Source organism: Dendropsophus ebraccatus, chromosome 1, assembly GCF_027789765.1.
Source record: "Dendropsophus ebraccatus isolate aDenEbr1 chromosome 1, aDenEbr1.pat, whole genome shotgun sequence".
In the NCBI taxonomy this organism is placed as follows: Eukaryota; Metazoa; Chordata; class Amphibia; order Anura; family Hylidae; genus Dendropsophus; species Dendropsophus ebraccatus.
The window spans coordinates 78473370-78498707 of NC_091454.1; the positions used below are offsets into that span (position 1 = coordinate 78473370).

General features: G+C 40.7%; 1 protein-coding gene across 1 annotated transcript in view; it reads left to right on the plus strand.

Annotated features, from left to right (window-relative positions):
* LOC138783023 (dynein axonemal heavy chain 3-like) overlaps positions 1–25338 on the plus strand; it is an 877176-nt gene that overhangs the window by 637331 nt on the left and 214507 nt on the right. The window contains exon 47 of the mRNA XM_069957145.1: positions 20658–20840. Within this exon, the coding sequence (XP_069813246.1) occupies positions 20658–20840 (183 nt within the window). The remainder of the gene's footprint in view (positions 1–20657; positions 20841–25338) is intronic.

Below are 25338 nucleotides of genomic sequence, written 5' to 3' on the forward strand. Positions count from 1 at the left end.
AAAATGTTTACCAAATTATGCCAGAATAAAGAAGACATATTGGTAATGTGACTTAGTAACTAATTTATGTTCTACGACGTTCTTTTTTTAGAAGCAGAGAATTTCAAAGTTCATAAAATGCAATTTTTTTTTATTTTTCATGATATTTTGATGTTTTTCACAAAATACACACATAGTAGTGACCAAATTTTGCCACTAACATAAAGTGCCATATGTGACGAAAAAACAATCTCAGAATCGCTAGCATACATTAAAGCATCACTGAGCTATAAGAGCATAAAGTGAGACAGGTCAGATTTTGAAAAATTAGCCTGGTCATTAAGGCCCAAACTAGCTGCAGCACGAAGGGGTTAAAGTAGATAGCTTTTACCCATTTCCCACAACACCCATCTCTGAACTTTTTATTGTTTTTTTTCTGTCATTTAATGCTTTCACTAGTTGTTTTAATATTTTACAAAATGGGAAAAACAATTACAGTATAGTAATGTACATTTCCAGTCTATTGCTCCTGTGAAGATGCTTATGTCTTTTATTTTTCACCTGCTTTTCCTCTTTATGAAGAGCTTGTAGAGCTTGAAATTGTTTAATGTTGTTCTTACCCAGCATTTCAGTTTAATGATTATCCTTGTATTCTTTAGTTATAAAACAATAAGATTGCATGCAAAGTACTATGTATTGTGCAAATTACTGCCTGTGTTGCCCCTTTGTGTTAAAGACATTGTTCATATTTTCAATCTACTGCTCAGTCATACTTCTAGCTCTGTGTCTGTGATTTCTCTAGCGAAGAACTATTTTTATGTTTTCTAGCAGCGTGTTTGTATTTTCAAAGGTTATTCTTCAATCTCAGACTTGCTTTGATTGTGCTTGCTACAAAGCGAATCAGGATTCTTTATGCATTAACTAAGGGACAAATTTAGCATTGAAAATTTTTGAACATTTCTGCTCATCCATTAATTTATTTTCTATGAAGGACAGCATGATATTTATAATCTACTTCCATCTCTAAGGATTTTATGTTTTTTTTTGGTTGTTGTTTGTTTGTTTTCATTCATTCAAAAAAAGGGTATTTTTTTATTTATACAGTAAATTCAAATTCATAATTGGAAGGACAGCATGATATTTATAATCTATTCCTGTGTCTAAGGATTTTAGTTTTTGTTTGTTTTTCATTCAAAAAAGTATATTTTTTATTTATACAGTACATACAAATTCATAATTATATTGTATTTTTTTTTTCAATCGGTTTTTATTGTTTTATGTTGGGCTTGCCTTTTGCTACTAAAGAAAGAAATACACTGCTGCAGATACTACCAGCATAACAAAAGGCCTGAAATTTTACTACTTTGCATTACATTTATGTATACTGTATCTATAACACCAAAAAAGGCAAGAAAGACTGACAGATATTGTTCAAAAGCAGATATATGTGGGAAATTTCATCTATCTTGTTGTTTTGTTTTAAAAGCTATCAATGCAATAAAACAAGAAACAGTGAGGCCATTAAAGATGGAGCAACATCCCAATATATCAGGGGTAGGGAAAAGAGATGAGTGAATACTATTTGATCGAACAGCTATTCGATCGACTAATACGCTATTCGAGGTATTCGACCTCGGTCGAATATTTGTGCTTAAACATGGTAAAAATTAGAGTCGCCCTCCCACATCCCCTGGCACTTTTTTCCAGCCTCTAAATGTGATTGGCTGGCTAAACCATGTGAACTCCTGAATAAAAGAATAGTAATTTGAGATTCATGTCACTTGCTGGTTGGAACTAGAGAGGGACAGTCTGTAAAGCAGGGAGAGAAAGGTTTTAGGTGAAGTTAGGTAGGAAGGGACCCCAAAAAGCCCCTTTTAGGGCTGAAACTATATAAAAACAGACATTTACAAGCTGTTGTGACACAGGCAGTGTGTCTACACTGTAAAAGCTGTTGTGAGACAGGCAGTGTATACACACGCTGTATAGGGAGTTGTGAGACAGGCAGCGTATACACACACTGTATAAGCTGTTGTGAGACAGCCACTCTATAAGAACACTGTATAAGCAGTTGTGAGACAGGCAGTGTGTCTACACTGTATAAGCTGTTGTGAGACAGGCAGTGTATATACACACTGTAGAAGCATTTGTGAGACAGGCAGTGTGTATACACTGTATAAGCTGTTGTGAGACAGGTAGTGTGTATACACAGTGTGTATATCCACTGATAGTGTATACGGCTGTATTCTGTAATTGTGGGATAATACCTTTTATCTGTCTACCACAAATTTGCGCAGTCTGCGTCCAGTAATGCGCCAACCAGCCCTTTATTTATATTGTTGTAAAAACAATTGTATATCCAGTATACAGCTTTAAACAGTGTGTGTGATAATATAGCTGTTATCTCGACTCTAGAGATTTGCACAGTCTGCGTCCAGGGAAGGCGTTGACCAGCCCTTTTATTTCTATAGTTGTGAAAAGAATTCTATATCCAGTATATGGCTGTATACAGTGTGTGGGATAATATAGCTGTTACTTCGACTCTAGAGATTTGCGCAGTCTGCATCCAGGGAAGGTGCTGACCAGCCCTTTATATCTATTGTTGTAAAAACAATTCTATATCCAGTATGTGGCTGTATATGAAAAAAGTTGTCCGAGTATTTTTTCCATTATACAAAGCGGTTATAGGCTATGTTCACACAACGTATAGAGACCAGCCGTTCCGTTCTCAAGTACCGGCTGGATGATCTTTCCGGCCGCAGAGCTCTGAAGCTCTCGCATCAGCGCGCGCCTGCATCAGAACCTCCCATAGCACACAGTGGCCGGAGCCACTCGCTTCACTGTGTGAACTGACAGGGTTTCACTGTGTGAACTGACAGGGTTTCCTGAATTGTGGCCGCAGAAAACTGACATGTCAGCTCCACGGGATCCAGGCTGGAGCGTATACGATTTGTATACGCTCCAGCCGGGATCCCATTGAAGCAGAGGCAGTGTTCCACTCCGCAGAAAGTACTGAACGGCCGTTGTTGGCGAACATAGCCATATTGTGTTTGGAGTCTATAGTTGATAGTCTGTGATAGTGGCGTAATACTGAAAGTGGATATATATTCACATCACTGGCTGGGCAATATATAACTCTGCAAACAATTGTATTTCACAAGTGTACTAAATAAATAAACAAGAAACAAACATACGCTAATATTACACACCACCCAATTTCGTAGGCAAGTACCGCTAGACCAAAAGGTACACTTCTACTTTACGTTCATGTACCCAGCCATGCTTCCCCTGCTGTCCCATATGCATTCCAATGGTGTTCGCATCATTTCCTGAGGTTTCATTGGGCACTTGGTGACCTCCTAGTGGTCGAATCTTGATTTCCAAGTCCCAAGGATTTTTCTCCCATAGACTATAATGGGGTTCGACTATTCGATCGAATATCGGGAGCTATTCGAATCGAATCGAATATTTCACTATTCGCTCATCTCTAGTAGGGAACCTATTCCTTGTTGAAGGACATTTGGACATTTATAAAATCATTTAATGGACATACACTATATGGCCCCTGCACTTAATGTTATACTATGCACAGCAGCGCCATAGTGTGCGTTGGCAGCACCCGGGTAGCTGTGGTTAACCCCCCTCCAATGGTGTCCTGGTATCTGTAGTTACCCACACACACACACACAGACACCAGCGGTTCCTTGTTAGTCGGTGCAAAACAATAACAGTTAACCCCCACAGATGCCCTGGTAGCTGTAGTTCACCCCCCGATTGGTGACCTTTTAGCTGTAGTTACACCCCCCCACCACCCCCGTGGTGCCCAGGTAGCTGTAGTAACCCCCCCCCCCCAGTGGTTTTTTGATAGCTGTAGTTAACACCTCAATCCCCAGTGGTGTCCTGATCTCTCTAGTTAAGCCCCCAATCCCCAGTGGTGTTCTGGTAGCTCTAGTCCCCCCCCCCCACCCCCCACATCCAATCCTCAGTGGTTTGGGTAGTCAGTGCCAAATAAAAATAATAACAGTTAATGCTCCTGGTAGCTGTAGTTCACCCTGCCCACCCACCGTGGTTCCCTGGTAGTCAAAACCTAATAAAAACAAGAAACATTTCACTAACCCTTCCTTGCTCCAGCGCTGGATGGATCCTCTGCCATTTCCTGCAGTCAGTGAAGGAGCAGCGCACGTCTTCTCCGGCAGGTAGCAGTGTTTTGGGGTTTTTTACTTTAACTCTTTTCTATTTTTTTTTACTGCCCCACTAGGGGACTTAATTCTGCTATTAGTTGACAGTAGATATAATACACTGCAGTACTGATTAGTACGGAAGTGTATTATGCCTGTCAGTGTTTTTTTCTGACAGGCATAGCTCACCACACGCTGCCTCAGGGCAGAGCCTGATTGGCTTCTGAAGCCAGGACATCAGAGGCCCACAGTTACCCTAGCAACCATCAGGACTCTGCAGTCACTTTGCAGAGCCCTGAGGGTAAACAGAGGGAGATTTCTCTCCCAAATCAAGAGGAACTACAACGACTGTCAACAGGCCATAATAGTAGTCTCACCTGTCCAGGCTCCTGCTGTGCTCCAGTGCACTGGCCTCCTCTGGTCAGGTCTGTATCCTGTGTACTGATACAATTGAATAGGGTGAGAGAAATAGTTGTCATCGTCACAGCCAATTTGGGAGAACTGAAGTGTGACAAGATGTGGTGAAGGAGGGCAATCATAATGGTGACCATTGGACCCTTATCACTATGCCACTGGTAGTGATATCCGCGCTTTGGGGGGCAGAAGGGAAATATAGGAAGCCACTCTAAGTTCCAAACTTTCCCTGTCATCAAAAAACTAATCTTTCCCTCCAAATTCCTGGCTGGTGATGTCACTGGGAGGAGGCTGGTCACATGGTAATTAACTACACATAGCCATGATTTAGATATATGTATGAGGGCTATTTTCCCAGATTATAATTACCTATATATCTGTTATGATAGGGATTGCTTTGATGATTGATATTTTCCTGTGAACCTGAGCTTGGTTATAGTTTGAAACAGTTCATATGGCAGTCACTCTAGATGCCGTATCTGAATTGACCCTTAGTTAAGAAGTGTAAATAAGTATCTTTACCATGGGTGTGTTATCTTGATGTCATAATGTCAGGAACTTTTAACTTGCCCCCTTTGGAGAACAGTGGGTCAATTAACTATTCAAAGTGGAAGGAGCAGTCTTTTGATTGATAAGATTAATACGTTAAGGTCCCCAAACACGTACGCAAGCCACAGTCAGAAGTCTTGCTGTGGGTTACTCCTCCCGATAGAGAACAAAGGAACAGTTGGTCGTCCCAAATGTTCATGTGGACGGGGAGGATGGGGGAAAGGATAAGAGAGATAACTGATCATTTATCTGTCAGTTATTGATGGTGTATGGTCACCATTATAGGTGGCCATACACATTAAATAAAAGTTACTAGTTAAACAAACAATCCTCTGATAAACAGTAATAGACATTTTAGTCCATATTGGCCATTAAAGTTGTTCAATCTGCCCATATGTGATCAAAGACATCTGGTGAAGGACGAACTAGCTTTCTGAGATTTTTCTAATAACATTCTGAGAGAAATCAAGGAGCAAACATTTTGAGAACATTCTTTAAACTTTAAGATGAAAGGGCTTAATATTCTATGCAAATTTACAGAGGTGCCCTAATATTTTAGGGGGGGCTACACGGAGGAGGCCTATTACTGTAAGAAACTGCACAGGGGGACCTTTTATTACATGGGGGCTGCACAGAGGAGCATTTTACTATATAGAAAGGCATGGGGAGAGGTATCTATTGTATAGGGGCTGGGTATAATACATTTCATCAGCCACTAAGGTGCCAATGATGTCTGGGTGCCAAACTCTGCAGAGAGAAGATGTGGCTGAAAGAAATCATTACAGTGTAGACCTAATAAAGGAGACTTTGTGAGCCACTTATATCACTGCATATTCTGCCTGTGTCCCATCAGTGCTGTAGTCACTTGCAAATTCTGCACTTATGATGGGTCAAACTTTGGTCATACTTTAGAGCTTACCCCTTACTTAGGTATAATTAGTATATTTAATAATCGGTATTGGTATATTTGATCATTATTTTTGTGGAAAAGATTTTCATTGACATGCTACACTGCACGCATTCATCTTGCCAAGTGGGAAACCTGTTGTTAAATAAAATTTACTATATGAACTGTAAAACTGAACATGCATTGTGTTACCCCTCAACTGTATATCATAAGTATACATCAGCATTCTGTGCTGACATATACTGACATATGAGGTATGCTGACGCATACCATGGGGATACTGAAAGCAGACGTATTCAGTTTAATTGGCGAGAATGTAGTTTACTACTGACTGTGTTCTTGCATTTACCTTCACATATACATTTATGTAGCTGGACTCTAAACTATATACATGTGGGAACTCTAGTAATGCAGCAGCATGTACCCTAAGCAATTAAAATAAAAATAAAAAGTCTGCTCCTCTACATTTATGCACCATAGTCTGGAAGCAGTTAAAGTTTAGAGAGACTCATGATACCCATTTTTAACATGAATTGCAGTTCTGAATCGTGGTAGACAATTGTAATTATGCTCATAGCTACCCCTTTGTGAATAGCGTTTCTATAAATCTCAGCATCTTTGCTCTTGTTTTTCACAAAACATATTTTTAGATTTTATTTTTTTTCACTTGGCATCACCCAATTAAAAATATTAAACATCTGATGTGAAAAGCCACATCTGCTAGTTAATATTTATGTTATGACAACTGGGTCAGCAGGTTGTATCATTGATATAGGTGGTATTGTTTATTCAGGCATTATGTGCAATATTCATACCCTAGCCTTTTATAATTATACTTCAGGGGCAATGCTGACAAGTCATTTAACAGAAATTGTCCTCACAGCCAGTAGTGCTTTGTGAAATGAAAGGTATGGCATCTGCTCCCTAATTATTCATGTTCTTTATAAGCAGGGAATCGATCATAAAAGAAAAATGTACCTGCTCTGCCACAGCATCGGGAGATTTTGCATCTAGGTCAACTGTATGGATGAGCAAAGCCAGGGCATTTTTTTATAGTTTGTTGCAACTGTTGGGAGAAAAAAAAACGATACCTCTAGACATACATTCTTTTGAGTTTGTAAAGCTGTTTTCTCAACTTGTTGATGAATCTTCTGGAGTTGGAAATGTTATAAAACAATGATCTGGTATTATCTAGAGTGCAACATGTTTCAGAAGAGGGAATAAAGTGAATTTATCTGGGGGCTTTGTTAGCTGTGCTTACTTATGTGTCAAGCAACCAAAGCCAGCACAGTTCTGAAGCTGACTACTTCTCCACTATAACTTACAGACTATTGCGCTGAAGACAATTAACTTAATGTATCCTGTTCTAGCAAATTGACTAAATAAGTCACTTAAAAAGATCCTTGCAGATACTAATTAAATATCAAATGCTGACAATTCTGGCTACAACATGTAGTCTGGGTAACTAACAGTGTATTTCTATACATCATAATGGCAGAAAACAGAGCTTCATATAATTATTGTCCCTATAGAAACTGAACAAAGTAAGAAAGAATGTAAAAGACTGTTATTGTGTATAAATAGGGTTCTTGATTTTCTCTGAAAGAGGTAACCACACCTATCTATACTGCCCATAATAACTACCATTTTTTTTTTTTTTTTTTTCAGATTATTGGGCTTACTTTTTATTCTAAAAACCTCACTTATAAATTGATTGGATCTTTTGTGCAGACGGTAAACTCATTGTTAACGGCCACTCATCTCTAAGTCTAAATGGCTGCACGAGTGATGGAGCAATTTTTTATGCAGCCATGTGATTAATCATGTCCTGTAAACACACCACAGATCGAAACATGTAAAAGGACCCTTAACCCCTTAGCGATCCATGACATACCTAGTATGTCATGGTGCTAGTAAGTGGGTAGTTCATGTAGTGTAGCCAGCTCAGCACCTTTGCACAGCACAACGCTCCGCACGAGCCCCCACTCCAACAGCGTGTAGGTAACAATGAAGAAAATTTACCTGGGCTCAGCGATGCAGTGCTTCAATAAACTTGCTTTTATTTGGTGATCCAAAGAACAACGGAGACATGTAGTGCGCTCTCTCAGACCCACGCCACAGTACGACACTTACGCTAGTAAGTGGGTTACAGAGGGGGCTTACGGAGCCTCGCTGTAATTTGCAGCTTCTGGATGCTATAATCTATTTTAAAAAAAATCCCTCTGTGTTGTTCTATTAGCAGATCGGGTTCTCACAATATAATCATGAGAACCCAATCTGTTCTTCTTACCGGGCCTCAGTGGAATAATGACACTGGTCACAGCTCAACTTTTGATTACTAGGGGCTTCAGGAGCCCTTAGTAATCGAGCACCAGAAACATAGATCAATGTAGCCCATATATACTGCATTCATCCAAATGAGGAATCAATGTGTTGCTCATTTGAGTCCCCTAAGGGGACATAAAATTACTGTGAAAAAAATTGCTATTTTAATATTAAAAAATCCCTTCCCATAATAAAAGTTGAAATTCCCCCTTTCCCATTTTATAAATAAAAAAATATATACCGTATTTTCCGGCGTATAAGACGACTGGGCGTATAAGATGACCCCGAACTTTTCCAGTTAAAATATCGAATTTGGAACATAGTCACCGTATAAGACTAAGCCTCTTCCAATGCACACCAAATAAAAATTTATAAAACACATTAGATAGCAGTGAGATCTGAGAATTAAAGAAGGAGATACAGTAATACCGGTAGGATACATGGGGGGCCAGACGGGTAAAGGAGGTGTGTTTTTCTGGGCACAGAGTCACTTTACCATTTTTTAGCTCCCCCCCCCCCATATGCAGTGACCACAGATTCTCCAGTCCGGTTCCAAAGGTTTTCAGCAGCCGCCCTATAAGACGACACCCGGCGTATAAAACGACCCCTGACTTTTGAGAAGATTTTCCTGGGTTAAAAAGTAGTCTTATACGCAGGAAAATACTTTATTTATATTAGCAATCGCCACGTGCAAAATTGCCCAAACTCACGCAGTAGTTGGTGTAAGTGCAAAAAAAGCCAAAGTGCAACATTTCAGATTTCTGGTCACATCAAATTCAGAAAAATGTAAATAAAAAGTGATCAAAAAGTCACGTATATGCAAGCAAGGTACCCATAAAAAGTACAGATTGTGACACATAAGTAATATCTCAAATAGCTCCATAGACCAAAAAAAAATTGATTGGAGCAATTTTGAACACATTGGGGGAGATTTATCAAACTGGTGTAAAGTAGAATTGTCTTAGTTGCCCCTAGCAACCAATCAGATTCCACTTTTCATTCCTCACAGACTCTTTGGAAAATGAAAGGTGAAATCTGATTGGTTGCTGGGGCAACTAAGACAATTCTACTTTACACCAGTTTGATAAATCTCCCCCATTTAGTTTGAAAAAAAAATGTTTTATTTTAAGGTTAAAACTTTTTAAAAACAACAAAAATAAAATTTATAAAGACTTAGGAAAATAGATAACATGTCAGTTTTACCATAGGATGAATGGTGTAAAGACAAACCCCTGTAATAAACAAAATTACCCCATTTTTAAATTTTACTGAACACATTTTTTTCTGGGTTTTGCAGCATATTTTATGCAAAAATTAACTGTCATTGCAAAGTACAATTAGTGTCGCAAAAAATAACAGCTCAAGTGGGTCTGCAGGTGGAAAAATGCAAGCGCTATGGCCTTTAAACACAAAAAAGGAAAAAACAAAAGTGTGAAAAGTGGCTCAGTCATTAAGGGTGTTGAAATATATATGTTACCATTTTACAATAATATCTATCTGTCTACCTTTCTATCTACCCATCTATTTTTTCTTTATAAACCTCATACTTATCTAATCTTTGCAATTTAAGCTGTGAGAATTTACCAGACAATGTCAAAAAGTAACAAAAAGTAGCAAGTTTACCTCCAGCAGTGATCATGAGAAAAGAACAGCAAGAAGCCTTGGTAGCTATGGAGACTATATTGAGGAAAGATTCTTTTTAACCAGCACTGTTATTTTGCCCAGTTAATAAAGTTGTTTAGTGATAATGCAGAAGATAAGCAAGTATAAATAACAAAAAAGTTTAACAAATTATAAAATAGTATGGATAAAGCTTGTTTTACTACAGGTGCAGGAAGCTGCTGCACAATATATGTGGATAAGATATATAAATAGAATAATCACTTCACTATTTTGAGCTATTAACCCCTTCCCCCAATATGACGTCCAGGGACGTCATGAAAAGCAGTGCCAGAATGCATCATGACGTCCCTGGACGTCATGCCTTTTCTGCCTCCCCCCGCTCTCCCTATCTGAGATCGGGCAGCGGGAGGAGGCTGTGTAACACAGTCTCCTCCCGCTGCCACTGCCCGGAGGGGAGCCGTGCTCCCCCCCGGGCAGTTAACCCCATAGACGCCGCGGTCGTTGCGACCGCTGCGTCTATGGGGAGATCTGATGCCTCCGGCTGATCAGGGCGGCATGAGGAGGCTACGGACATTGCCTCCTCCTGCCACCTCTGCTGATCTCCTCCCCCAGCCTCTATCCTTCCTGCTCTGACCCCGTGCTGCTCCCCCCGCCCCAGTCAAGCTCCCTCTCCAGCTTCCTCTCCGTTCTGCAGCTCCCCCCGCCTCGATCCTGCTCCCTCCCCTTGCGATCCGGCCCCCCCTCCTCCCCATGCGATCCGGCCCCCCCTCCTCCCCATGCGATCCGCCCCCCCCCCTCCTCCCCATGTGATCCGGCCCCCCCCTCCTCCCCATGCGATCCGCCCCCCCCCTCCTCCCCATGCGATCCGGCCCCCCCCTCCTCTCCATGCGATCCGCCCCCCCCCCTCCTCCCCATGCGATCCGGCCCCCCCCCTCCTCCCCATGCGATCCGCCCCCCCCCCTCCTCCCCATGCGATCCGCCCCCCCCCCTCCTCCCCATGCGAAACGGCCCCCCCCTCCTCCCCATGCGATCCGCCCCCCCCCTCCTCCCCATGCGATCCGGCCCCCTCCCCTCTCCATCCATGAGATCAGCCCCCCCCCTGCCCCCACCTCCCCCGATCCGGCTTCCCATTCATCCACTTTTTCCTCCCCCCCCCCCCTGCTCCGGCTCCCCCGTTCCCCGTCCCCCCCAGCTCCCTCCCTCTCCCTCCCCTGGCTCACCCCTGCCCGGATCCGGCTCTGGCTCCCTCCCGGTACTCAGCTTTGAATGAGCTGTCAGCTGTAAAGCTGACAGCTCATTCACTATATCATGCATTACAGCACACATCATGTGCTGTAATGCATGATATATATATATATATCTGCAAAAGTAAACACACACAAATACATTAATTAATTAATTAATTAATCAATTAATTACAAATTAATTAAATAAATACATAAATAGTTAAAATAAATAAATAAATATACACATTCACCAACCCTACCTTTATAAACGACCCCCTATAAATAAGATACACATATTTGGTATCGCCGCGTCCGTAATGACCCCCTCTATTAACCTGTACATTAAATATACCACCCAATGAACACCATTAACCCCTTCACGTCAGCAATCTGTATATATATGTTCCTATTGCACATGCCCCGTGCAGTAGGAATGTACATATACGTTCCTGTTACTGACGGGGGTTTGTGATGAGAACGGGATCGCTGCAGGGACAGCAATCCCGCTCTCATCTGAGTGAAGCACCGGAGATAATGAGAATCAGCTGCGATCCCGCAGCTGACCCCCATTAACCCCTTAGTGACCGCCAAAACGGCGGTCACTAACGTGCCGATGCCGTCGCTGCATTTCATCTCCCCCCACCGTGAATCCACGGTGGGGGGAAATGAAATAAGTAAAATCAGACCCCAGATCAGCCCCCCTAGTGCCCCGATCACTAACCCCCCTCCCCGCGGCGGCCATCAGATCCAAGATGGCCGCCGCCATCACTGTGAACAGACTGTCTGTTCACAGTGATCTAAAGTAAAAATGAATGAAAGCCCCATGCTCTCCGCCACCGGAGGTAGCGGAGAGCATGGGGCAGTGATCGCTTGTACCATGTGCTCCAGGCACTTTTTATCCCCTGTCACCATGAATGATTGGTGACAGGGGATAAAAAGTGATAGCGTCCCCCCCCACAACCAGCCAGCTCTGAAAATTTTAAGTGACAGAGACCAATTTGGTCTCTGTCACTAAACTATGATTACTGTGATAGAAAATATCACAGTAATCATAGTATTATAGTGAAAATGAATGTATAAAGTACAAAAAGTGACAAACATACCAAAAATAAAACACACTTTTTATTATAGAAATAATTGCAGTTTACTCCCAAATTAACCCTAACCCCCCCAGATTACCCGTAACCACCGCACGTTGCCCGTAACCACCGCACGTTGCCAGTGACCCCCTCCAGATTGTCCGTAACCACCCCAGATTGTCTGTAACCACAGCAGGTTGTCTGTATCCACCCCACGTTGCCCGTAACCACCCCAGGTTGCCTCTAACCACCCCAGGTTGCCTTAACCACAGCAGCTTGGCCGTGACCACCCCATGTTGACCGTATCCACCCCAGATTACCCGTAACCACCCCAGAATACCCGTAACCACCCCAGATTAGCCGTAACCACCTCAGACTGTCCGTACCCACCTCCAGATTACCCGGAACCACCCCAGACTGTCCGTAACCACCCCATATTACCTGTAATCTAATTTTTTTATTTTATTTTAGTAACTGCGCTATTCTAATAACTATTACTAGCTGCGGTTTTGCTCCAGCAAATTGGCACTCCTTCCCTTCTGAGCCCTGCTGTGTGCCCATACAGTGGTTTATGCCCACATATGGGGTACCGTTGTACTCAGGAGAACCTGCATTACAGATTTTGGTGTACATTTTTTCTCCTGTTCCTTGTGAAATTTAGAAATTTCAAACTAAACCAACATATTATTGGAAAAATTCAAGTTTTTCATTTTTACTGGCCAATTTTGAATACTTTACTCTAATACCTGTGGGGCCAAAATGCTCATCCTACCCCAAGACAAATTCTTTGAGGGGTGTACTTTCCGAAATGTGGTGACTTTTGGGGGGAATCTATTCTGCTGACACTACAGGGGCGCTGCAAACGCACCTGGTGCTCAGAAACTTCTTCAGAAAAATCTGCACGGAAAATGCTAATTTGCGCTCCTTCCCTTCTGAGCCCGGCTGGGTGCTCATACAGTGGTTTATGCCCACATATAGGGTAACGTTCTACTCAGGAGAACCTGCATTACAGATTTTGGTATGCAGCTTCTCTCCTGTTCCTAGTGAAATTGAGAAATTTCAAACTAAACGAACATATTGGAAAAATTCGAGTTTTTCAATTTTACTGTCTTATTTTGAATACTTTCCTCTAATACCTGTGGGGTCAAAATGGTCACCACACCCCAAGATGAATTCTTTGAGGGGTTTACTTTCCAAAATGGGGTGACTTTAGGGGGGGTTCTACTCTGCGGACACTACAGGGGCACAGCAAACGCACCTGGCGCTCAGAAACTACTTCAGCAAAATCTGAACTGAAAAAGCTAATTGGCGCTCCCTTCCTTCTGAGCCCTCCTGTGTGGCCATACAGTGGTTTATGCCCACATATGGGGTACTGTTGTATTTAGGAGTACCTGCTTTACAGATTTTGCGGTACTTTTTTTCTCTTGTTCCTCGTGAAATTGAGAAATTTCAAACTAAACGAACATATTATTGGAAAAATTCGTGTTTTTAATTTTTACTGTCTAATTTTGAATACTTTCCTCTAATACCTGTGGGGCCAAAATGCTCATCCTACCAAAAGATAAATTCTTTGAGGGGTGTACTTTAGAAAATGGGGTGACTTTTGGGGGGATTCTGTTCTGAGGACACTACAAGGGCTCTGCAAACACACCTGGCGCTCAGAAATTTCTTCAGCAAAATCTGTATTAAAAAAGCTAATTGGCACTCCTTCCCTTCTGAGTCCGGCTGTGTGCCCATACAGTGGTTTACGCCCACATATGGGGTACCATTGTATTCAGGAGAACCTGCGTTACAGATTTTGGCATGCTTTTTTTCTCATGTTCCTTTTGAAAATGAGAAACTTTAATCTAAACGTATATATTATTTGAAAATTTTCATTTTCGATTTTTTACGGCCTAATTGTGAATACTTTCCTCCAGCCCCTGTAGGGTTAAAATGCTCATTATACCCCTAGATTAATTCTTTAAGGTGTCTATTTTCCTAAATGGGGTTACTTATGGGGGTTTTCAGGATACCAGACTTCTAAATCCATTTAAAAAAAGAACTGATCCCTAAAAAAATCAGTTTTGGAAACTTTCACAAAATGTGATAATTTGCTAATAAATTTCTAAGCCTCATAACACCCTAAAAAAGTAAAATATGTGTTCCAAATTATGCCAGAATAAAGAGGACATATCGGTAATGTGATTTATTAACTAATGTATATGCTAGGACTTCCTTTTTTAGAAGCAGAGAATTTCAGAAGTTCATAAAATGCAATATTTACTAATTTTTCATGATATTTTAAAGTTTTTCACAAAAAACACACAAAGTAGTGACCAAATTTTGCCACTAATATAAAGTGTCATATGTGACGAAAAAACAATCTCAGAATCGCTAGCATACATTAAAGCATCACTGAGCTATAAGCACATAAAGTGAGACAGGTCAGATTTCGAAAAATGAGCTTGGTCATTAAGGACAAAACAGGCTGCGGAGGCAAGGGGTTAATGCCAGGTGAAAACAGGTCCAAATTACTGCATGGAACTGGCCACTTATAAAATATAACATTTATTCGAGTACTATTAAAAACGTATACAAAAAGATACAAAATTATATATATTTTTTGTTGTTGATCACTGTCAGGTCATAAAGGACCTACTAAAGGGTAGTTAATAGAGATGAGCAAACCTGGAGCATGCTCGAGTCCATCCGAACCCGAACTTTCGGCATTTGATTAGCGGTGGCTACTGAAGTTGGATAAAGCCCTAAGGCTATGTGGAAAACATGGATATAGTCATTGGCTGTATCTTTGTTTTCCAGACAACCTTAGGGCTTTATCCAACTTCAGCAGCCCCCGCTAATAAAATGCCGTTCGGGTTCGGGTGGACTCGAACCCGAACCTGGTTCGCTCATCTCTAGTAGTTAATCTTCAAAATGAAGTACAATAATAAGTATCAAAAATCAGTGCTATATAATAATTGTAGTGTACTTACTGTCAGACTTCTTCAGCACTCACCATCCATACTTAAGGTCCATAGATCCATCATGCTGACATAACATACACACACACACACACACACAAAGGGCTCTTGGTACTTCCAGATTAGGACAAAGCTCTAACTCTAATCAAACTATGCTTTACCTAAACTCAGACCCAACTCACTAAAAACAGGCCCATCATGTTTCTCCCTTCTATTAAACAAAAAGATTAGTTCATCAGGAGGCAAGAACTGGAAAATGCTGCAGGTCCATAAACCAAAAAGTATGAGGACCATTATGATAGACACCACTTTAGATAGAAGCAGTGGGCCCTTTAGTAGGTTCCTAATGTCCCAACAGTGACCCAACCAAACAAAAATACATAGTTTGTGTATCCTTTTCACAGTAAGTGGGCAATTGCATACTTTCTATAATACATAAATAGCCAGTAATAAGTGCACCATACACCTTTTACTGCTGGTTTTTAGCTATAGTCTCAAAAAAGATTAGATCTTGAGGACCCAAGTATACGTATCTTTTTAAGCATTCATATTAGGTTCTTTAATTAGCCTCCCCTACTATCACTATTCCCTTATACTCCAAGCACCTAGACCAATATAGATTGGGTTGTGACAGGTTCACCACTTTCATTTGCACTCTCCTATTTATAAAGGATGACTGAAACATTGCAGAAATTAAGCACTTGAGCCCTTCTGCCCTTTGTCCTAACCCCTTTTTATAGAGATTATAGGCTCTTGTTAGCAGGCTCTGGCTCCCCGTGTTTGATTTGATGGTTCAATTACTATTTTAACCTTAACAAAAACAATATTGTTAGCAATAAAAGTTATATTTTTGGGAATAAACTGGTACCTTGTTTTGTTGGACTGCTGGTAGTATTTCTTAGTATTTTAGTAACTATAAGATGAGAAGCTGCTATGTGAGTCAATAAGCCAAACAGTATTTATAACAACAGACTTTTTTTTTAATTATGTAAAAGTCCATGTTCAGTATGCTCCTTTCAACTCTTGATGGATCATAAATGATCTCTTGAACCTTCATCAAAATTGGAAGGGTCAATGCGATAGTTCCTTAAAGCTTTAAACTGAAAAAGGCTTGCAGTGGCCTATGACCTCACCAATGAGATGGCTGAACCCTCTTCCCATATGGCATTGTTATTTCTTTCCCTAAACACTTTCCCAGTTCTGACTTTTGGCTTGTAAGATAACTGTGATTTGATATTGGAAATCCTCCACTGTATCAGACATGGGGAAAGTTGTTGCTGCTCTTAACAGCACCATTACATATGAGAAGATCATTGCATATGGCAACTCTACTTCTGGTACATTTAAACATTTCCACTCAGAAAGTATAGGTACAGTAAAAGTGAACTACCAGACCATTCCATACCTATGAGAGTTGAAGTCCACTACAAACAACCTGTTCTTAGCATTGTAAAAAAAAAAAAGTGTCTTTATTGCATGTATATATATATATACTTGCATAACTATCTAACTATGCAAACTATTTCTTGGGCTGTGCTATTCTCTTTAAAAGCTAAATAAAAACCATTGAAATACAAAACTATAGAAGATAACTACAACAGCATAGCTTTATAATAAACAATATAGAAAGGTACATGAACAAAGACATATTCTCTGAAAGAAATATTCTAGGTTCAGCAGCAGCTATAGTCGCACAAACTGCATATGATGTGGATTTTCTGCAGTGTAATGATGAGTATTTTGGTGTGGTGATCTTGAGTGGTGATCTTGCACCCAGATCAGCAAATGTTAAATGGATGATAATTCAAAAACTACTGTATACTCAGCCCTAAACAATACAGAAGTAGTGAGTAGAGATGAGTGAAGAAAATCTGGCAAATCCAACTCATTTCGTTCTGCTAAGCATATTTATAGTGACTAAAGATGAGCGAACCGGGTTAAAAATTGGGATAAACCGGGATAAAAAGTTTAAAAGGTTAATTGCAAAATTACTCATCAATTTTGCAGACTACAAGATATCATGATCTTTATGTATTTTGGTGTGCTAAATCCAAAAATAACATTAATTTCCTTCAGTCACTTCCGGTTGTTCTGCCAAACAGTGTTTACTAATAAACTCTTGCAGTTATAACGTAACATTATATATATATTTATATTATTTGGAAATGCTGAGTGTGAAAAAAGATAATAGTGTGCAGAAAGATATGCAGTATAATGATCATAATGATCCCATAAGCTGATGTCCCTATGTTTTCCCCCTCTCCTCTGTCCCCTGCCGCTGTTACAATCTTGTGACAGCAGCAGGGGAGAGAGGGGAGAGCGGGGAGGGGGCAAAGCAATGACTGGTGTTTGCACATTATTTTAGTTTGGGATCACTAATTGCCCTTTGGGTGTGTCTTAATTGAAAAGTCCATTGAATTTAATAGTAAAAAAGGAAAAAGAACGGTTGAAAAAGAAAAACTGTGTGTGAACAACTAATAAAAATTGTTTGCTGTTTGCAAAAGTCGTCCGAAAATAATGTTCATGTTCATTATTTTGAAGCCTGCGGCAAAAACGTCTATTTTTCAATACACTGTGTGCATTGGATGTCAGTCTTCCCATTGACTTCTATTGCAGTTAGTTAAAATTCTGCAAAATCGGACGTTATTTTAAATATGAAAATTGGCCGCCTTTTCTTTATTTTTGACATTATGTGAACATAGCCTAATCATACTGATTAAGCAACATAGATAGCATGTCAGTTATACCATAGGGTGAACGGTGTAAACACGAAACTCCTCAAGATAAAAAGAATTGCACTTTTTTCAATTTCACTGCACAAACAATTTTTTTCCAGTTTTGCTGTATATTTTTTAGAAAAATGAAATATATCACTGCAAAGTATACTTGGTGTCGCAAAAATTAATGGCTCAGGTGGGTCTGTAGGTTAAAAAATGCAAGAGCCATGGCCTTTTAAACACAAGAAGGACACAATGAAAGCGCAAAAATTAAAATTGGCTCGGTTAAATAAACATTTTTTATTTGTGAAAAAATTTTACGTATTGCATATTTTTGCATTTAAATATGGAATCAGCACCTTTTCTTTTGGGTAAAATAAGCAAAAATATTTAGGTCAGCAGAATTTAATGTAGACCAGTGTTATTTACGCATTTCAAGCACCATTTCCTCTTCATAATAAAAACCGTGTATACAATGGTGTAGATAAGCAGGACTTAAATAATGCAACACTTTAAAACGCCCCCTGGGTGGGACTACATTTAAAATACAAAAGTGAACTGATACAAATGCAATAATCATAAAAGGTCATAAAGGAAGAGGTATAGTACATGTATGAACTAAAAACAATAAGAGACTGTCAAAGGAAGTTCATAAATCACAAAAATTAAGCACAAACAAATCTCATGTCCACTGCTGTCCTGGAAGAAAGTGTAATTTTATGTCACTAATTTACCAATAGCCACTGCTGTCCTAGGAGAAAATTTATATTATGCCGCTGATGCACCAAAGTCCACTGCTGTCCATGGTGGAAGTTGAATGATTGACTGGCTGATTGACTTTCTTTTTTTTTTTTTTTTAATTTTCCACTTTTTCACACTATTACAAGAAAATCTGTTGAAAATAATGTTAGGCTATGTTCACACAACGTTTTTTTCAGCTCTGACGTTTTGACGTTGTGTGAACATAGCCTTAGGCTATGTTCACACAACGTCAAAAATGGAGAAAGAATGTCCGATTTCGCTATTTAAAAAAACGTCCGTTTTTGCAGCAATTTAAATGACTTCAATGCAATTGCATTGAAGTCAATGGGAAGACGGACGTCCTATGCACACAATGCATTGAAACACGGACGTTTTTGCCACGGACGTCAAAATAGTGAACATGAACATTATTTTCAGACGTTTTTTGCAAATAGCAGAGGTTTTTTATTAGTTGTTCACACACAGTTCTTCTTTTGTCACCGTTCTTTTTCCGTTTTTACTATTAAATTCAATGGATTTTTCAATTAAGCCACACCCAAAGGGCAATTAGTAATCCCAAACTAAAATAATGTGCAAACACCCGTCATTGCACTGAGGGGATGCCAGGCTTCGAAAAACATCTGTTATTTTAGACTCAAAATAACGGACGTCATTTTAAACGGAGCTGAAAAAAACGTTTTGTGAACATAGCCTTACTCTGTTATAGTTCCACTATTGTAGTACTTTAGATTGGCTGTTTTAATTAGATGTGTTTGCTTCCAATTTGCGAATGATTGCAAATCCAACCCATAATTTGCAAACCTCGCAAAACTAATTTTCGACCGCTTCTCTCATCTCTAGCAGGCTAGCAGGGAGTCCTGGGAAAAATAGGAGTCATTACTCCTGTAAAAAAAAAATGCAAATGGAAAAATATGCAATAAAAAACAGCAGATCTGACATGCTGCAGATTTAAAATTTGCCCTGCAAGTTAATTTCTAATGCAGATTTTGTTCTGCAGCATATGGCAGAAATTTACAAACTGTAATCAGTTATAATCTCTGGAGGAATCACGCAGATAGTGACACGCCACCCTAGAGCACCACCACATGAAGAATTCAAAATGTCACAGTACTCACTAAAATCAATGAGCTGTCAGTCTAATGCATAGAGGTTCTGCATCCTCCAGAAAGGGAAAGAGACACTCTCTTAATAAAAGATGAGTCATGAATGGTGGATTCCTATCTATCACTACAAGGTTTCCTTATATGGTGTTTAAAAATGGGATTTCATAACCAGACAATACCTTTAACATATAATTATTGGACAAGACAAGTATAAGAAACTGTCATAGCTTTCTCAAAGTTTTCCTGAAACTGCAAAAATTATCTAACCGATGTTCTGCAAAACCGTGGAAAGTGACAGGTTACATTAAATCCACACATTTAATGGGAACAACCAGTGAGTTTTCTGGTTCTTGCAGGGATTTCAGGTGACTACACAGCAACTTATTTTCTGCATGTGCTGGATAAAATGTCTTATTAATATTTCATTGTGTTCTTACAATTCAAAGATCTCAGAAAATGGTGTGATAAGTGTGATAGTTTTTGTATCGCACAAAATGCAAACATCAGTGCTGTATAAAATATTAATGGACTGGAATTTTATGTGATGTGTTTACTTGTTTTGTCTTGTTATACATCTGAAACAAAATCCACCAAGGAATTGTTGAATGTCATGCACATAAATTAAAATATTAACATATGACAGAAAGGTCATGGGTAATATGATAAAAAGACAAGACTGAATTATTGGTTGTCTGCAATTTTCATGCGGCTAGATAATTGCACTAGGTGTCTATTCATATCCTGGCCACCATTATTAGGTTCAGATAAAATAATGCATTGTTTACAATTCTCCAAAATGACTGAAATAATCTTTTTTTGTTCTTTGTTTCTTTAGAATGTCGTACAGTCTCAGTTTAAAGAGAAAATAACACCTCTTTTTAGTCATCTGGTGATCGGGAGAGAAATTCAGGATGATGACATGCGCAGTCTATTTTTTGGGGATTATATGATTTCCAAAAATGCTGAGAAGTCTATAAAGTTTTATAATGAAATCATGGATATTGATGAACTTAAAAATGTAAGTATGCCTCATTGTTCTGCTTTCACAGAGCCTCTGATATCTTTTAAGTAAGGGGAAAGCACAAACATATTTCACACAACATAAAGGATTTTCCAAAGCAAACAGAGTAATGCTTCTGGACAAGACTCACCAGCATCGTCCTGTCTGCTTTTCTCCATGCTTGTCCTTCGGATGCAGTTGTACCTCTAGCCAATAGAGGGGCACAGGTGGCCAACTGCTGTCTCCCTCTGCTCCCCTGCTTAAACCAGCTCCCACTTTCATTTTCTTGCCTGGGCGTTTTTGGAGTCTAGCATTCCAAGCAAAGCCTCTAAAGCTACCTTCCCTAACCTTTAGCCTGTCTGACTATGATATCCTTCGCTTCCCTGGTACTGCGCTGACTCTTCTGCTGATGACCCGGTTTGCTGACCACACATACACGGCCTGTTCCCCCGATGCTTTGCACTGTCTCTGTCTGGTTCTTGGGAATCAGCTACTGTTCAGACCCAGACCACATTTGAGGAGCACCCCGGTGTGATCTAGATGTATAAGTCCAACTTCTCAAACTAGGAGGTGGGCCTCACCAGTGAGGCGACCCCCAGTTGTTGGTGAGGCACAGCTAGCGAGTCAATTCTCCCAAAAGTGACTATAAGATGCACAGTCATTTCCGTGGCTGCAACAATCTCAGCTTTAGCAACCTTTTTTTACTCATTTTGAACTTTATTTTAATGTTTTACATAGTTTAGGAGACAAATGGAGCAATAGTTTTTATTTTTGCATGAACTTCCACCATAGATGTGAGGCCTTAACGTGTGCTTGGTCAGTCTGGTGAGGCCCAGGCATTACCTTTCTCTGTTGGGTGAGGCTCCAGTAGAAAAAGTTTGAGAGGCGCTGCCCTAAAAAGCACTTAGACTTTACTCTGGACTAAAGTTGAGTAGCACAGTGAGTCCACACTCACTGTCTGTTACAGAGTATTTGAATTGCCCCTCATGTACAGACTTAGAGGGGAATTTATCACGGTAGAGCAGTTTTCTGGCATTAAAAAATCACAAATTGTGTAAATGATGGCTTGTGCAAACATTTCTGTCTTTTTATGCAGCCAACCCTCAATAAAAAGAAATGGTGGGTTATAGTCCAAAAGAAATTGGCAAAAGTTCAGCTCATGTTTGAAATACATTTCTAAATCTGGAACACAAACAATGCAGAGCTTCACCAAATTTATTTGGTCCTCTGCCTTCTGATTAATCTGGCACATCTTTTTTCAATGCAGTCACAATTAGGACCAGTTTGTGAGTCCCCTGTCTTAATAAATGTCCCCCATAGACAGAGCAGTAGAGGTGGGGGCTCCTATAGCAGCCAGTTTACCTAAACAGTTGGTAGAATAAACACTTGTTTTGGTGTAACCTATATCACCCTATCACACCACAAACATACAGGATATTTATTTTCATTCAGTAGTCAAGTCAAGTAATAGGTGGTGTAAGCTACAAGCACAGAATCTTTAGATGCAACTGATTTTTCAAACAGTATGATAAATTTGACACTTTTAAAGACTGCCTGGTCTAAGTTTGCACTAAGACAGTTTTAGTAATTGTGGGGTATTGGCTTATCTTCTGGTAGAACAGAGGAACAAGACATGTTGAAACTCAATATGGTAGATCAATTTATTTTTTATTTTTTGCTAAACACACTGACTCAAAACACCTTCTAAATCTCTGCTTTCTATACTTTTAGCCCTAACAAGGGTTTTTAGGGGGCCTTTCCTACCTAACTTCACCTAAAAGCTAATTTTCCCTGGTATACAGTCTCTCCCTCTCTAGCTCCAACCAGCAAGTGACAAGAATCTGAAATCACCTATTCATATACTCAGGAGGTGACATAGTTTAGCCAGCCAATCAAATTTAAAGTCCTGCCTATTCCTAGTGCCTGCCCCCCCCCCCCCCCCTGCATGCTTATCGGCTGGAAAAAAGAAGCACCAGGGGGTGGGAGGCGAATCAAATTTTTACTGTGTTTTTGTTTGAATATTCGAACGAAAACGAATAGCTCGAATAGAGCAGTATTCAATCGAATACTATTTGCTCATCACTAGTGTTGGAAAAGCTGGATCCAGTTCTAAGAAACTTTCCCAGTTTCCCAGGACTGGATCCATCTTTTCCAGTCACCCGGAGAGGAGCAGTATGGAGCGACACAGAGTTAAAAAAGTAGCCGGCTGACAAGCCAATGACCGAACCATTGACACACTTGTCATGTTAGCAAAAAAAATATGGATCTGTGTTAGTACTTTAATTATTGTATGAAGGACAGACAGTATTACATTTTATTGTATCTTTAAATGCTAGAAAAGAAGCAATTTGGCAATTTGTGTTCATCTGGAACCATAGTCATTATAAGAGATGAACTTTTTACAAAATATCATAAACAAACATAATTTGACACATTCTTTTTTCTAAGCATTGTCATTTTCATTTCCTTAAAAAAAAAATAAGAGTAGCCTTTGCCATAAATAAAAGATCTCATCTGCCCTGAAGCAATAAAGGCTGACAAAGCCTGAAGATTTTTGTTCATTACAGCTGATAAATGATGTGCATTTTATTGATACTAGTACAGAAGTGAGAAAAATGTTTTATGTCTTGATACTTCAAGAAATTGTAGAAGAAAGAACTCAAAGTGTAATATTCTACAGTATATCTTACAGCACCATGATGAATTTATAGTGTATGACTTGATCAACAAGAATACAGATAAGAGCCTAAATCTATTATATTAGTTCATTAACCCCTTAACGACATCGGGCGTAAACTTACGCCCTGGCGCCCTGGTACTTAGCGCATCAGGGCGTAAATTTACGCCCGATGTTTCCCCGATCGCTGCGTGTTCACACACAGCGGTCGGGGAAGATGGCCTGCTATAAATCATAGCAGGCCATCATAGCTTCTCGGCACGGGGGGTGGTTAACACCCCCCGTGCTTACGATCGCTGCTATAGGCTGATCAATTCAGATCAGCCAATAGCGGCGATCGGAACCTTTCCGGGTCATCGGCGACCCGATGACCCGGAAAAAAATGGCGGTCGGTGCTGTCCGAGGACGGCACCGACCGCCATTACTGTAAAAAGTAATGTTGATCGCCGTGCCACCGGCCCCGATCGCCGTGAACGGCCGGCCGGCCGTTCACGGCGATCGGGCCGGTGGCACGGCGATCAGAGTCCCACAAAATAGTAAATACCTGCCCTGGACCCCTCAGCTAGGTAGCCGAGGGGTCCAGGGCAGGTATTTGTACATTACTCACCTGTCCCGGGCTCCTGATCGGCGGCTTCCGGGTTCGCGGCGTCCTCCGTCATTCCGTTCGGTCTTCGGGTCTTTCCGGCGGTCCTCGTCGTCTTCTTTCGGCTATTTTCGGCTCCAGCCTCGTCATTTTCCGGATTTTGCGCTCTGCTGCCCCCTAGCGGCTGATATGTGTAATACACTTATCAGCAGCTACAGGGATATTCAGAATATAGAAAAAGTGTTTTTTTTTTTTCCCCAATTTTTTTTTTTCTATTTTCCGCACCCTATCGCCGCTGAGTGTTGATTAGCATCGCACGAAAGTGCGCTGCTAATCAGCAACTCCTCCTTTTTGGCGTAGGGTGTTTTTTTTCTATATTCTACTGCCACGGTCTGCTTATAAGTGCCGCACATAAGTGCGGCATTTATCAGCAACGCCTTTGTTGCCGTAGATTTTTTTTATACTTACTGTAAAAAAAACACGTAAAAAACACTACATTACACCACACTACATTGAATAAAGTTTGACACTACACCACTACATACCCCATATACTAGTCCCCATATAAAGATGGCCCCCAGGGTGTTTTCGGTGTCAGAGGGATACGTTATTATTGCCTCCGACACCGAAACAGCCAGTGAGGATGAATGGGGGGGATCGTTCTTTCCTCCATTCATCCTCATCATCCAGTGACGTGTCTGGGGGTAGCGTAGCGTACGCTGCCCCCCAGACACGTCTTTTCCGCCAGTACCGTCCCAATAAGAGATGATGGTATGGTGTGAAATTCTACAAACTCTGTGAGAGTACCTCTGGGTACACTTACAGATTTAGGGTACGTGCATTCCGCAGCTGGCACCCGCCGGCGGACTGATGGAGGCGCATGTCTCCACCCGTGTCATAGACTCCATGTTATGCACGGGCGGATTCCGTCGTCCATCCAAAGAATGAACACGTTGGACGGAGAGCGGAATCCGCCCGTGCATAGAATGGAGTCTATGACACGGACGGAGACGTGCGCCTGCATCAGTCCGCCGGCGGGTGCCAACTGCGGAATGCACGAAGGGTTATCTGTCGCGATTCCGCAGTGTGCATGTACCCTTAGAGTGTATGTAGGAAGGAACACCCGAATCCAGCCCCAGATGCCCCCTCCCCCCCCATCCTCGGAGTTAGTGGGGAGATCGTTTGGGAACTGATCTTCCCACTGCTGGATAAAGGTTACCACCACCTGTACGGGGATAACATTTATACCAGCACCC